Source organism: Varroa jacobsoni, unplaced genomic scaffold (assembly GCF_002532875.2).
Source record: "Varroa jacobsoni isolate VJ856 unplaced genomic scaffold, vjacob_1.0 scaffold_405, whole genome shotgun sequence".
Classification (NCBI taxonomy): domain Eukaryota; kingdom Metazoa; phylum Arthropoda; class Arachnida; order Mesostigmata; family Varroidae; genus Varroa; species Varroa jacobsoni.
In genome coordinates this window covers 183,846-198,873 of record NW_019213307.1, presented here as the reverse complement: position 1 = coordinate 198,873, position 15,028 = coordinate 183,846, and the positions used below count along the sequence as shown (strand labels likewise).

The 15,028-nt window shown below is 42.7% G+C and overlaps 1 protein-coding gene across 3 annotated transcripts in view; it reads right to left on the bottom strand.

Annotated features, from left to right (window-relative positions):
- Positions 1-290: 290 nt before the first annotated feature.
- Shaw (potassium voltage-gated channel shaker cognate w) overlaps positions 291-15,028 on the bottom strand; it is a 56,497-nt gene continuing 41,759 nt past the window's right edge. For 2 of the 3 annotated variants that reach the window (XM_022832702.2, XM_022832699.2), the window contains 4 exons: positions 11,134-13,188; positions 9,522-9,578; positions 8,918-9,061; positions 291-8,616 (listed from right to left, as the gene is read on the bottom strand). In XM_022832702.2, the coding sequence (XP_022688437.1) occupies positions 8,507-8,616; positions 8,918-9,061; positions 9,522-9,578; positions 11,134-12,523 (1,701 nt within the window). In that variant the 5' untranslated portion in view covers positions 12,524-13,188 and the 3' untranslated portion in view covers positions 291-8,506. Of the gene's footprint in view, positions 8,617-8,917; positions 9,062-9,521; positions 9,579-11,133; positions 13,189-14,253; positions 14,347-15,028 lie in introns of all 3 variants that reach the window. The other variant, XM_022832697.2, reaches the window with a different exon arrangement.

Below are 15,028 nucleotides of genomic sequence, written 5' to 3'. Positions count from 1 at the left end.
ACGCATACAAACATTAAATCGGAACCAGTTTTATGAGGAGGAATTTAGGTTGACGTGGAAACAAATTACGCCTTAGCCGTAAATCGGGTTCATTTTGCTTACTTAGTTGACATGTGCAGTAGGAGTCGGATTATAATAATATTGACTATGAGGTCGTTTTAACAAAATACTGGATCAAAATGAGAGAAATTTATCTAAGGTGTCAGATCTACAAAGGCTATCTTACTTCACCCCTCAGGGTCTCTAAAAGTTTGCAGCTAAAGTTAAAATGATGCACAATAGAGCAGAAATTTTAGTTTACAAGTATTTTATTTATTGTTTTTATCTCTTTCTTCCTTATTTCCCCTCTCTCTCCTTCTTCTTGCCACTCTCTCGCTAACGTTCCTGTCGCGCGTTTCTCTTACGCTCACTCTCTCATTCCTGTAACTCTTTTTCATCATCGTCGTCTGGCTCAATTGTAATTTTGTCTTAATGCTGCGTTGTTGTTGCGGTCGTATTCCTTATCTCATAGCTTTTCCTTCTATATTGGAATTTTTTCCCCTATGTTATTACTGTTAAAATTGTCATCATCATCATCATCATCAGCATCATCATCAGCATCATCATCATCATCATTATTATTACCAGCCTGCTTAATGAAAACTTTTCTTAGCCACTTCGTCTTTATTTTTTTCGATTATTCCCATTTTCAGCTTTCTCTGGTCCCTCATCATCCTCCGGGCCAAGTGTAATAGCAGGTATGAATTATAATATATACATTATAACTTGTCGGCTGGTTCCTAATTATCGTTGTTATCATCAGTTACCAACGACGCAACCGGAACAGATTTATGGCCGCAGGGATGAAATTGGACAGAAAGGGAGCTGATTTCGAGCTAACTCCTGGCTACCTTTTTATGCGAAGTTAGACCGGTAGTAGGAATCGCATTGATACTGATAGGAGTTAAAATAACATTCATTAATGATCCTGAGGGCGGGCACTTTTCATTTAGGGCGGAGAAGATTGGTGCGGAAATATAAACTGTGTGCAAAGTAACGATCCGCTGGGTCGACGGGCAAGCAGCGCTGTGCTATATAGGTCACTTTTTCTTGAGACGGTAATCTGCGGCTCTATCTGTTTTGTGACATTCTACACATCCAGCCGTCGGCCGACTTACTTTCGTATCTGTAGTCGGAAATGGTCACACAACAACAATGCGCAGACTTTAGCAAAGTAGTTGACGGCCACCACCTGTCTAATACTCTTCATTGGAGCCCTCAAGGTATCGTGTTTTTATAGTACCGCCATTATCATCACCATTATAGCTCCTATAGAATTTTGTCTCTTCGCATGATTTAGGTAATCGAAGCAATATCAATCATTTTCATCGTCGGCGTCGTAATAATTTATGAATCAATATTATAATACTACTATAAATGTTACAGTTATCGAGTGGTACGCAATAGCAGCCGTAAAGTCACAGACTGAGCGGTATGACTTTTTTCAAATGTCTTCCCCGTCCCCAGGTTTCACGCTGAGAACGAGAGGCAATTGAGTGCACACCGAGTACGGGAATTAAATACGTGCGAGAACATTAAGCGTAACGCTTGTGTGCGCGGAGTTAGTGACAAACACCATTTGATGTGTGACATCGAAGAATAGTTGAAGCGACGGTCTTTACCACATACGGCAGTTATTTAACCTTGTGAGAACTCGTAGGAAGTAGGTGCGCGCTAAGCATTAAGGAAAAACTAAATAGGTATGCATGTCCCTTTCTGTTGTTGGGAAAGTGGTGGTTAACTCCACAGTTATCGTTAGGGTAACTCTGATGTATTCCTCACTCCGATTAGATACAAGTGACATGTTACTGTAGGCATAGTTTTGATGTAAGCGTTACCACAAGTATTTTGCTTTATTTAATAATTATAGTTATACACTTACTCTATATCTGTTTTGTGACGGTAATAATATGGATTGAACACCTTGAAACGAACCGTCAGCTCAACCTTAATGTATGTATACATAGCTCTCGCATTACGACATCGTGCCTGTTGAAGTCGTGATACTGTTCAATCAGTCACAGCAAATCAATCAAAATAGCATCGCTTTACCCCATGTTGCCTACGACAAGAAGAGCGTCGTCCGCCTGTTTCGCTGCCCGTTCCCTTTTCCTTTGCCCATACTCGTACTCTGTCTATCGTAAATATATTGTCATCACTCTTACAGCTATAATGATATTTATTCGCATCATCCCTATTATTATAATTGAATTGTTATCATATGGATAGTTCTTAACTTTTCCAACATGGCTCAGTCGTTTAAGCTGCTGAATTTAATGCAAGATTAATGAATAGCTAATATTCAATTCAGTTAAAATAGTCAACAAACAATACATTGTTACGTTAGATACGGTGCCATGTGGTACGGACGCTGAAGACCGGGGCCGCGGACCCCGCCGGGACGTAGGGGCCTAGTCCCGGGGCTTCCTAAATGATTCCCTGTTGACCTCAGTTAGGTTTCCGCAGCGCGGCCTACCTACGCTGATCGGCGATAGTAAATCCACAATCGATGCTCTAGATCTTGAATCATCACCATCGCCGACATCATCATCATCAGCCGCCTGTTATGTTTTCCGTTTCACATTCTACCGATATTTCTCCTTTAGACTACGACTCTTTGGTGAGTCACACGCAACACACGCACAGACACGCTTCCGCACATATTCGTCACAGCAGTAGTTCTTCAAATTACCGCTACTTTTTTCTCGTTAATTTATGCTTATTATCATTATCCGTCATCAATATCGTCGTGTTGACGCTCTTCATTCTTCGTCGTCATCGCTGTACGATCTCTGTCTGTTGTCGCGTGACGACGAGCACAGGCAATACGTATTCATAAGCGTGTGCCTTGACCCCGCATGCTCAGACTGCATAGTGCTCGATAAGCCAACGAGGCATTTTCCTTGAAATTTATTATTTCTGTTTCTTTGTATTTGTTCGTACGTACAAGATGCCTAAATAAGTACGTTTCATCGAAAATAGTTCCGATAAAAGACAAAATAGGTACTTGTTACTGTGTTCGTTTGGCTGTTGTTATTCAGCAGACCAATAGACCGTCGATTTATTCGAAATCCTCAACGCTCGATCAAAGCAATTTGCTTAATTCATTGCTTCATCTGTAAGCAAATAGCTGTTTATGTGCGTGTGTGTTTATACGGCTTCAATTCATAGTACCGTCATCGTTATTACAATCGTCATTGTAATATTTGTGCATGTATTTAGGTATGTGAATCTTTTTCTACCGTTTCTGTTGACTTTGTTTACCTTTAAATCGATTGTAGCCTTGTTAGCGCTGGTTGTATCGTTTGAAAACTGGGAAAGGCTTAGATAGTTATCGAAAAGCGAACGAAAACAGGAGGCGGTCATCAACGTCAGTGCATATACCGTGAAGTTTGGCCTGGCACATTATAAAGGGGAAAACATTTCGTTGTAGATTCGTTGGTGTCACAGGTGGAGTGAAGATAGGTCGGGTCTCTGCGTCAGCCATCTATATTAGCCATTGTATGAGGGTGTGAATGCGTACTATCGCGTATTGTGTACGTTTTCCGTGTTGGCAAAACGATGAAAGCAGAAGCAGAAGCAGCAGCAGCAGCAGCAGCAGCAGCAGCAATAGTAGTACTAGGTACGATACCCCCTATCGGTCGCGCAACGGTGGTACCTCGTTGTCCGCAATTGTTTTTTTGTTCCTTTTCATTGCTGCTGTTGCTGTTCTATTTTTTCCATGTATATATCGGAGTTGTAAGCCGAGTCGTTGCAGTTGTTACGCAGTGATCGAGGAGTTAGTATTGTGATTATTATAAATAGCGGTGCTAGTTTTATAATCACTATAACAATTATGTATATCATTGTTGTTAATTTATATTATAGTACTATAAGTGTTGTTTAGTTTCACCGATTTCATTTGGTCCCATAGAGCCATCGGTATGCCTCAACGACAAAGGGGTAGCATCAACGCCTCTCATCATTTTGGTTACTACGAGAACGTTTGTGCTATATCTCGATCGACAAAAACGATAACGTTCCCTGTCGGTGCTGGCACAATAAGCTGCCCCTTACTTAGTAGTTATTCCTGATCGAGGTCATGTGACGACCTGAAAATCTTCATAGACCAGAGGGTGACCACTTGTATCATACGCGTATACTTTTTTACACCACGAGATCACTGAAAAGGCAGCAGTTGGGTGAGTGGGTGGAGAGTTGAATCTATTAAACCCAACCCTCATATTTTATTAAGGTTCTAATGTTCTGGCTATGTCCGGGAACATAGATGACGAAAAGTCGCATTGCTCGTAATCATCTAGCAAGACTTGGTTCGGAGACTCTGGAGTTCTACACATACATGTTCCTTTACTGGTAATGTCGATACTGTGGTCATTACTATTAGTATGTAGTATCATCGCTATTAGAACGGCGCTGCAGTGTCGCTCGCTATCGTGGTCTTCAGTTTCGTAATTTCCTAACAACAACGGTACTTTCTCCTGCCATTGATTAATTGCTTTTTGAATTGGTCCCGACCGGAGAGAGCGAGACGTCCCGGCCGGCCGCCATACGTTTCATTTGGTCATTTTAGGAGGTGGGATAGTTGATATGTGTAACATATGTTCACTGGCTGGCGATAAGGGCGGTCAACAGGGGTAGCCATATTTTTTTTCCTCAAAAGATAAAGGAGTCATGGATACACGTGAATGTTGTGTGACAGAAACCTCTACCAAAAGCGAGGGGTACCTGCGCCGCCGCCGCCGCCGCCGCCGCCGCCGCCGCCGCACACCCTGGTTCCCGTGAAATCTATTTGATGCAATATTCGCTTTGCTCTTGGTTATTGAATGGCGATTCAAAATCTACCTTTGCTGTACATTTATCAATACCATTGAACGAGCCTGCAATGATATTTCAAGTGATGAGGCGATAACACTCCTAAGCATTAGGTTCAATGCGTCGTCTAGACGCTGATTAGTCGATCAGCTTTACTCCATTTCTTATATCGGTGTGTTCACGCTATGCGCCATTTTTGTGGCCATACTTTTACTGCCTGCATAATCATGACCATGAGCATGCGTTCAACGTCGATTATCGTCCTCAGTTGCCCCTTAACCTTACTTTTTCTTCTTCTTCTTCTGACATACGAATGTATGTCTGATACTTTCATATGCAACTCATTCAAAGCTACCACTCCTGGTACAATCAACTAGCTCGGTAATTACTTAGCACTATGAGACGTTCAAATACATGTTTATTTACACTTTCGTTGGAGCACCTTAATAGTATTTTGAAAGGCATACTACTAATTCCTCTCAGCCTTAATATACAATTTATCTTTTGTTTGAAATTGTCAGTCGATGGTTCTCGGGACGTTACGAAATAGCTTGACAGTTCTTCCTGCCTTTTTTGACACTAACGTTCAATGGTAACAAAGTCTTCCAAATTACCAAGATGCAGTGTATCATCGAATAGTCGAGCATTCGAATATGTTGTGATACATACTTTGTAGGATTCAGACGACCATGTCTCTAGCCTGGTAAAGTACCGATTGACCCACCACGAAGTGTGACCTATCTCGTTTGTGAATTCATTTGTGCTTTCGGGGCTGTTCATCGTCACTCAAGGGTCCTACAGGTAAAAAGATCAAGCTTCTGTAATGAGCTCGATTGTATTAGTTTGGTCTAGCTTTGTCTCACAGGATGTCGGGTCTACAGCAGCACGTATACTCATACGACATGAGCAGTATCGAAGATATATACAGAGTTATCGTTAGCTAGGTAATTAGTATTGTAATGACATAATTGGTTGTAGCAGGTAAAGCATTCACCCTCCCCCCCCCAAAAAAAAAAGCATATTTAGGTGGAGGATATATATGTGTGTGTATGATAGTTACGCTATTCGGTAATACTTTGGTTGGGAGCTAAAAGCAGAGGGAGAAACTGGGCTATCGGACTTCAATGGTAAATTACCAAGACAAATCGCTCGAACAACATTTAATTGCCATCGTAAGCCACGACGAAACGATCTTTAGAAGCAGTATCCTTCTATTTCTACAAAATGTAAAAGAATATTTTTCTATGTTGCTGGACCACCCATTTCTTTTTCGCAGAAGGCTATATCATAGCGTTAGAAATATATGATGCAGCGAAAGGAAGATCAATTTCGGTTTGAACATGCTGAATCGTAGTTAAATAGCCTCTCTTAGTATCAAGAATGAACGCTGAAGATGTGGCGGAAGAGGTTGAAGGCGCTGTTATTTTGATTTAAATTTATCTTTTTTTTTCTCATGAAAATACTTAAAGCATTGAGAGTTAGTCATAATTGAGGTAGGCCAAGACAATCGTAAATATACCTTTGACGCAGTTCTTTGGAACTTTAAGATCTTGAACGCATTACGGACAAAGAAACATCCGCTGATCTCCTCTATAGAAGTCAGGCCGCTTATTGTCAGGCTAGCAGCATTTCGCTTATCTTCTAGGTACCTGTGATGAATAAAGTAATATATATTCATATATGCTCACCGTTACAAAACAGTAGCAATAATTCTGTCGTCCAGCAGATCAGCCTTTGCACCGTGTGACAAGTGCATAGTAATGGGTTCGATAATTGAACGTAGACGTTTTTTTCTTCATTCTTACGCGCTCTTCATCTCATCATCTGTTTACTTCGCCAGCCAACTGGCAATAATGACGGCCATTGATAGCGGCGATCGATACGATGCCAGCCGTAGTAGTTGTGGTGACCCGTGCTCAAGATGAATTCTACTTCCTTATCATTCGTTTACTGATGCTTTTCTCTTTTCCTTTTTGTCTTGGCACACCAGAGTTTTGTTCTCGCTATGTTTACTGCTGATTACTTATTTAGTTAGTTTCTGATATTTATTGAATTTCTACTGGCAGGGTTAACATCGACTAGAATGAATTATTTCTGCACCGGTCCACGACGTGCGACTAATGCGACGAAACATAATAAAAAAAAAATCGACTAACCAGTCAAACACTGGACTATTTGTCGAACCGTTACATCACTTACATTTTTAAAAAATTGGGCCTTTTGCACGTATAATACAGGCTGTTGACAAGGCTATAGAACATGGCCAATTATCTTCGAAAATTTCGGTATTAGGTAGGAGTGCGGAAAACACCTACAGTATAAATTCAGCTGATATTAGCACTCGTTTTATTACTGTTTTCTATTTCAAATTCGCAGACTATCATTGAATTGTTAGGAACAAGCGAATGGAAATTCGCCATTTGCGTAGAATAGAAGTCCTCTTGTCAAAAAAGATAGAAACACGCACAAGACGACTCGGTGATTTGAAAGCGATTCATCTATGGATACTATTGCTATTGTAGATGTCTATTTGTATATTGTCATTCGTTGACAGAGTCTAGAATTCAAATTGAGAACGTTACTCAAGAGGTTAACGAGGATCCAAACGGCGATTGCAGTGGTAGGGAACGATCGTTAAAAGTTCATTGGGGGTTGCAAAGAATGGATCTTTATATGCAATAATCACAGTCACTCGAACACTGCGAGGAAAAATAAAGTTGCGGAAACAAGCTCTTTCACACTGATTCACGATAGTGTTATTGTTTTTTCACGTATGGTAAATGGAAAACGCACCAGATCGTTCTCTTCGTAATAGCTATTGTGTAAGCATAATTACAGCTGTAATTTTATTTTATAATCTTAGTTTTTGCTGTTGATGCAAATTAGGCTAATATCATAGAGAGTCGCCGTCTGATCGCCAGGAAAAGCAGTTGGACTTCGAGCACAGATTTAGCGCCACGACTGCTATCCATGAGATCGGTCCATTGGTCTATGTTTATTTGTTACCTTTCTGTAGTAGTAGTAGCAGTAGTAACAGTAAACCGTGTATATATAGATACGTCTTCGGCCCGTGCGTCTTTCCCTCCGACAGACCACGTTGCTAGAACGACATAGTCCGTCTCGTCTCTTTCGGGTGTACTTGTAACCGTGTGTGTTACACTATGTTCAAGCTGATTGGCATGAGAAGCACCGAGTCAGAAGCATGCTACGATAGTGCGATCCCGTTGATGCACTTCGCATCTTGCATATTTGTCTGCAGTTGCTTATGCTTCCTAACTTACGGACTGCGTGAATAAGATTTCACTGCTTGCGGTAGACGGGCATAGTTTCGAAAAATTGTAAACAGTTACCATTGCTAGTACTAGAACTACTGCGACCAGTCTTCATTCCTCTGGGATGGCCGGGACGGAATAGGTGTCCTGACATTGACTGGTTCGTTTCTACAATTGCTTACATATATGTGCACGTTTTCCAGCGAGTGTCGTGATCACCTGAATCCCTAGAGGGCAAGTGCCAATTTTTGTTTTTTAAAACCATTTAGGCGTCGTCCTCTATATGTGTGCGGCTATGTTGATATGCTGATTAGCCTTATCATCACCAACTATCTACCCGGTCCTAAGCTAACGTCTAGTCGATGTCTGAGTTCGGCCCCTTGTTACGCCGCCAGTTGCAACGGGAAAGGATCATTGGCAGGCGCTTTTGTGGTTGTTCCAGAACTACTTGCGCCCCCCGGACTCGTAGGGGCTGCCGACGTGGAGCCCGAAGCTGCAACGGTACAGAAGCCCAAAAAGTAGGGACAAAAGCCGTGGTTAGAAGCGAGGAATAGAGTTATGATCCGCATGAGTAGGTATCTGTTCTAGCTCCTTGCACCTAAAGACAACTTGTAGGGATTGTGTCACGAGTGAAGATTAGTGATAATCGTTTCTTTGAATTGATAAACACGTGAAACACTATTAATATGATAAGGCCTGCCAGCTAAGGAAAGATGGATTTTTACCACACGATATTTGAGCAAAAGCGGACATGGCAAACGCTTTTTTTCTTTTTTAGCATAATATGAGCTTACGTTGCATGGCAGATGATGTTGCTCCGGGGCTGACGGAGACTGGTTTATTCTGATCGCTTGGTCGCCGCGGCTTCGCATTAGGGTTGAGACCTTCGGCGTGGTTGATGGACAGCATCGGGACGTACTCCTCTTTGAGCACCGGGGCTATACAAAAACATAAAATAGATAACAATAAGCGGGACGATAACAGCAATAACAATGGGAACGGGAAAGTTAGAAATCAGCCTGTGTAACATTGGCATTGTCGGAAGCTTTGCAAAAGTAAATAACGTACGTACTAGATTAAAGAGCGCGCAGGGTAAGGGATGATAGAGCCGCATATAAAACAAGGCGAGAGACATTGGAATAGATAGCAGGTTTCTATTTCGGCCAATCGGAGAAAGTTAGGAGGCAGCAGGATAGGGTAAAAGGGGGTAGAGAGCATATATATAGGTTGTCCGTCCAACAGCCCCTCGGAAACGTCACTGCTTCTCTGTTCCATCTCAAATGTGGACTTTTTCTCTCTGTGCGTGCAGTGCGTGGTTCTACTCCTCGCATTACCCCATAGCGTGTTCAATAGCAGACCAATTAACCACGTGCACATCGCTCACGGATGGGTACTTACCTCGCGGTTTTAACGGCGGTCGTGGTGGTCGAATTGGATCGTCTGTACCTTGTCGTCCTGGACATGGACAAATTGTGGACACAGGAACAAAAGAGAAACACATGGTTGAATTAATTTGTGAGTTTGCATAAACTGCGTATGTAACGCACATTATCAAAAAGCGGCATATTCTAGGTGCTTAGGGCGGAGGAGTTGAATGCGTTTTAAGGATTCAGCATAGGTCTTAAAAATTGAGGGTAAATATACAATTCATCATACAGTAGTGTAATGTTCAGTACTAATGTTTCCTTTAATTAATAAAAGGTCGTAATTGAAAGGCTGTGGAAAATGTTAACCTATAATAGTTAGCATTTCATGCTAACCGCGGTCGCGACTCAATAAGCTACGTTATAAACAATATATGTATTTTTTATCGCCCATTCGTCGACTTAAGTTCAGTAGGAGAACATTGGGCGCTAAAACGAACAAATGGGTTTGAAACCAAGCGACCGTAATGCATTTATTGTTGGTAGCCGGGCATCACGGGAATAGAATTCACTTAACCCTTTCCAAAAAACACCCAAAATACACCATTACGCATCACTGTCGTGAAAATATTCAAGTTCCGCCAGTACGCGCCTAAATATAGACCTGGAACCTTATTTTAGGATACGAAGGAACACATTAGGATTGAATTTAAAAATAGCAAGAATATACTTTTTCAGGCTATTGTCTATTTATTATAACGTGGTGCTGCAGCTGCATTACTGGTAACGATTATTTGCGGTGATAAGAAAAAGCAATATAACCCATCTAAAGGTGCTTACGTAAATCTACGAAACCATCAAACATCCTAAGTAGGATTATATTGGATACTTTAGCCTGTAATATACTTATACACAACCATTTTAGTAAAAATAAGATAACTTTACGAGCTCTTTTGCTAACCTTTTCAATTATCATCTATGTGAAACTTTTGTGTGGGCGGTATAGTGCGGCACGATAATCACCTGGTTTCGGCTAGTGTCGGATTGAATAGTTCGTGAAACATAACCTTAAGTTTGATGCAATTACTTATAGAAAGTTCTTATTTTTTAGCATTATACATCCTCTATTCAACAAGGCCTTTTTGTTGTTTATGAGAGCTACCAAGAGGTACTTTATTCTACCGAATATGCCCTGTGCGTTGGGTGACAGCTAAATTCCAACTCCAATAGCCAGAATTTTATTTAAGCAAGTAATGTATCCTTAATAGAGCAATAACGTCAATGTAGTTAGAGGAATCCCACGACTTCGAAGATCTCGGATGCTTTATTTTTAAAAAATTCTTTACATATGGTCAGAAGTAAGACTGTGAAGTCCAGTTGTTGTCGTTTTTGGTTCATTGACCTTTTGGAGTGATTTAAGGAGGTATAAGGGAGCCAGAACAGGTTTATATATCGACTGCAAAATGCATTGAACAAAGTGAAGTACACTGTTACATTACTGCGGTGTCACTACTAATGCTTAGGTAACGAAAAAGGTTTTCTTGTACATGGGTCGTAAACCTAAGCACTTTAGCAAAGCAGTTTTGCTGCAAGCGACGTTATCTAATCATTCGTTTATTCAATCGGAGCCTCGCTTCTGGACTCACCTAACTTGCTGCTTATCGTGGCGTCTCGGAATCCCTTGACGTCGTGGGCAGCGCCTCGGCGATTCGGCCCCCGGGGCACTTCGACCGGGAGAACTCGGCGCCGCTTTTTGGGCAGCTTGGCCCTCGCTTGTGTATGCGAATAGAACATAGCAAAATTGGATACAATAACAGGTACTGGCAGCGCAATGGTCAACACTCCGGCCAGGGCGCAGAGTGCTCCGACAAACATTCCCGCGTAGGTTTTCGGGGCCATATCCCCGTAGCCTACAGTGGTCATCGTGACCAGGGCCCACCAAAGGCCGAGCGGGATCGAATTGAAGTCGTTGTCGGGGTTTGTCTGGATCCTCTCAGCGTAGTAGACGAGCGACGCGAATATCACAATGCCGAGAACGAGGAAGAAGACTAACAAGATCAACTCCCCCGCGCTTGCCTTGAACGTCTGTATGAGGATTTTCAGACCGGCCGAATGGCGTGTTAATTTAAATAACCGCATAATACGGATAATAGAGAAAAATTCAAGTATGTCTGCATTTTCTAGATGAGAGGCAAACCTCTGGAGAGCCAAGTCAATGTAAAAAGACAGTGTGGCTGTAAAGTCAATGATATTGACCGCGCCACGAGCAAAATCCAACTTTGACGGTGACGCTATAAAACGCGTCAAGATTTCGATGGTGAACCATGCGTTGCAGACGACTTCGATATAGAAGAAGGCCTCATGCGGGTTCGTTTGTTGCTTGTCAAGGGTCCAAGCAAGTTCCTGTGTCGACGTCTGAATCGTGATATTCTTTATAACTGGTACTCTCATATTTGGATGCGTTTTTAGACAAAACGACAATATAGAAATGCAGATGAAAAACACCGACATAACACCGATCACCTTAGCCGCTGTTGACGAATATGGCTCATCAAATAATGACCATATTTTAGGTTTGGTCTTTTGCCACCAGGTGATTCGGCCGGCGTAGTAGTCTTCCTCAAAGCCGAACTTCCGCGCGATTTCTTCGTCGCTGGGCTTGTCGGTATCCAGATCAAGTCTATCGAGCACTGCCAACGTCTCCTGGGCATCTCGATGCTGTGTGTAGGTCATCCAACAGCACGGCTCGACCTGATTCGCGTCCAGCCCCCAAAATTCAAGCTCCTCTTCAAACAGAGGACCGCACACGTCCGTCGGATAGTGTAGTTTACCAGTGCGGTAATAATTAAGGATTTGGGCGAACACACCCGGATGTCTGTCGAAAAAATACTCGTTCAATATTGGATCATAATTTGCAAGCGCCTCTGTCAAACGAGAAAGGCGCGTCGCTGGGATCTTTTTGAGGGTGGCCTTGTACGTCTCGTGGCGGATCCCTCCCACGTTGAGCACAACCCGGTTCTCGGCGTCGAGGTTCATCGCGGGCGCTTCTGCACCTGAGGCCGACGCCCGGGTCGGGCCGACCTCGCTGCGAGCGCGTCACTCTGACTTCGCGATACTCTGGGGCGCGCAAATAACAGCCGAACGGCGGCGGCGGCGACAACAACAGCAACAACAAAAGCGACGGCGGCTGCTGCGCGTCTCTTCGGGGGTGGCGGCGACGGCGGCAGGAGCGACTGCGCGCTCTTCTGTGTAACGATGATCATCGGCGAACGCACGGCGCGGGCCGCTCGCCCGCCCCACAATTGCGATCCGCCTCTTTTTCGAGCAGACCTTCGTCGTCAACAGCAGCAGCACAAATAGGAATGCAGACTTGAACGCCGGCTCTAGCACTAATCAACGCCAATGCGTCCAGTGTAACTGTTATCAATATCCGCATCACAACCACAAAGATGACTCCGCACACTGCTGCTACTGTTTTTATTTTTGATATCTTTTTTATTGCTGCTGCCTCTTCCGTTGATTATAATAGCAGATATGCCGTTGTTGATTCAGCTGTTACTTCTTCTTTTTCTGTTGTTCCCTTTGCTGGAGCATACAATCAGTCCATTCGCAACTGCAATCCACAACCGCAGCTGGTAACCGCGTCCAGCGCCAGCGGAAAGCCCCCGCGTCGCAACGACGACGACGCCACTGACGATCGCCTGTAACAACACGATAACGCAAAAGGAATAACCCGTTACTCTTTTGGCTTTACAACAATTTTATTTTTGGGAGTCCTCAGAAAGATCATGTCAATCCATAAAGCTTTGTTACCTGCTCGTGTGGTACGAATCGTTGTATAGGATGGTATTACTACGAACTATCGTTCACTAACATTCGCCAACAGTTCCAATGCGTGCCCCGTTGCTACCTGCTTCTTCCCTTTGAAATCAATGCCATTGATCGCCAAATGAGTAAACCATTTCTCTGTATTTGATTAGTTATTCCGTATCTCCGATCATTGACAGATACCGTTTCAGAGATTACGCCCACTCGCAATATGCAGTGGCCATGTTTTCCCTACGTACTGTCAGATGGGTAATGCGCTCAAATCCGCCCTCAACGGTATTCCATTCTCTATAGAATACAGACGTCAATGACAGGTCATTTTTGTCAATTAGCTTAACAAGCTGACAGAAGTCCGTTCGGCTCCATCGCATATGACTCATCTCTTCTATGCTAAAGCACATCTATATGGTAACAGTATATTCTCACTACGACCTAGTACACCGATAATATTCCAATTATCTTTTCTAGATATTTCCGTTATTCACGCCACTCGAACGTTCCACACGGAATGATGAATAGTAAAAAAAAATAAGTAACCTCTAGTCATTTCCTCTCAGATGAAAGCGTCTCCAAAATGTCACACACTTGAGAGCTTTAGCGTATAGATAGAGCCTTTTGTTGTATGCATAGTTATTAGATACGGAGCTATCAGAAGCAACAGCAAGAACGGCGACGCGCTTGAAAGCAACAACTGGACAATTATATTCGCGTATACCGTCGATGGAAAACAAAGTGTTTTTTAATATTTATCGTGCTGGCTGTGTGTCGCTTTTACTCGAATATATGCTTTTGTTTGTCTGCGTGTTAATAATCTATTATCTATCGTCGAGGCATGGAGCAAAGTATCTAGACACACCGAGTTCCATCAAGGCATTTGTTTTTAAACGAATTTAGTTACTTTTATTGTTGATGAGGCACATGCACAAACATACACTTACATATGCTTGTGTTTGTCTAAACTGAAATGAATGTTCCGAGCTGAAGCCAGCTTTGTGACCAGTGTCTATGCCCGGGTTCGAACCACCACGTGTCTGTAAGATCAGAAGGCAAACACGCTACCCACTAAGTTATCACACGGATTGGGTTAACTATTATGCCATATTCTAACCGCCCAGTTCACTTTGACCAAGCTCGTCTTTATCACGTCCGAATACACAGGCTTTGGCTTTTCGAGCTGTACGATAAAATGGAACACTCTAAACTTTTTCAGGCTATATGGGCGACTAAACACGTTTGAAACAGGACTCCCCTGTAAAAGAAAGATTATTTGTGACGGTCAAAACTCCATCAAAATTTACGTCTACTCTTACTACGGTTGTTGCAGATAGGGGCGCTATTAAAGTCTACATGGTTATAAGGATCTTCTGGTCAATGGTTTTGCGTCATAACTGGGTAGTACATTAGTAAAGGAAGTAGCACATCATAGTTATATTTGCTCGTCACAAACTCAACGGTCCTGTTTGAACTAGTTGGGATAGTCGCTTCCGGCCAGTATTCACACTGATGTCGACAGACTAAGTCTCGTTAACTGCCAGCATAAACGGTCCTCAAATATAGTTTATATGAGTTCCTACAGCCGCGGTTATTTTCTTGTTCTGCACAATGAACTAGCAGTGTACAGACCTCCGTTTGCGGCGCGTGTTAGCGAGAATACACCTGAAAGGAGAAGAATGTGCATATATGTGCGTGTATTTATATGTGGATATATATGTG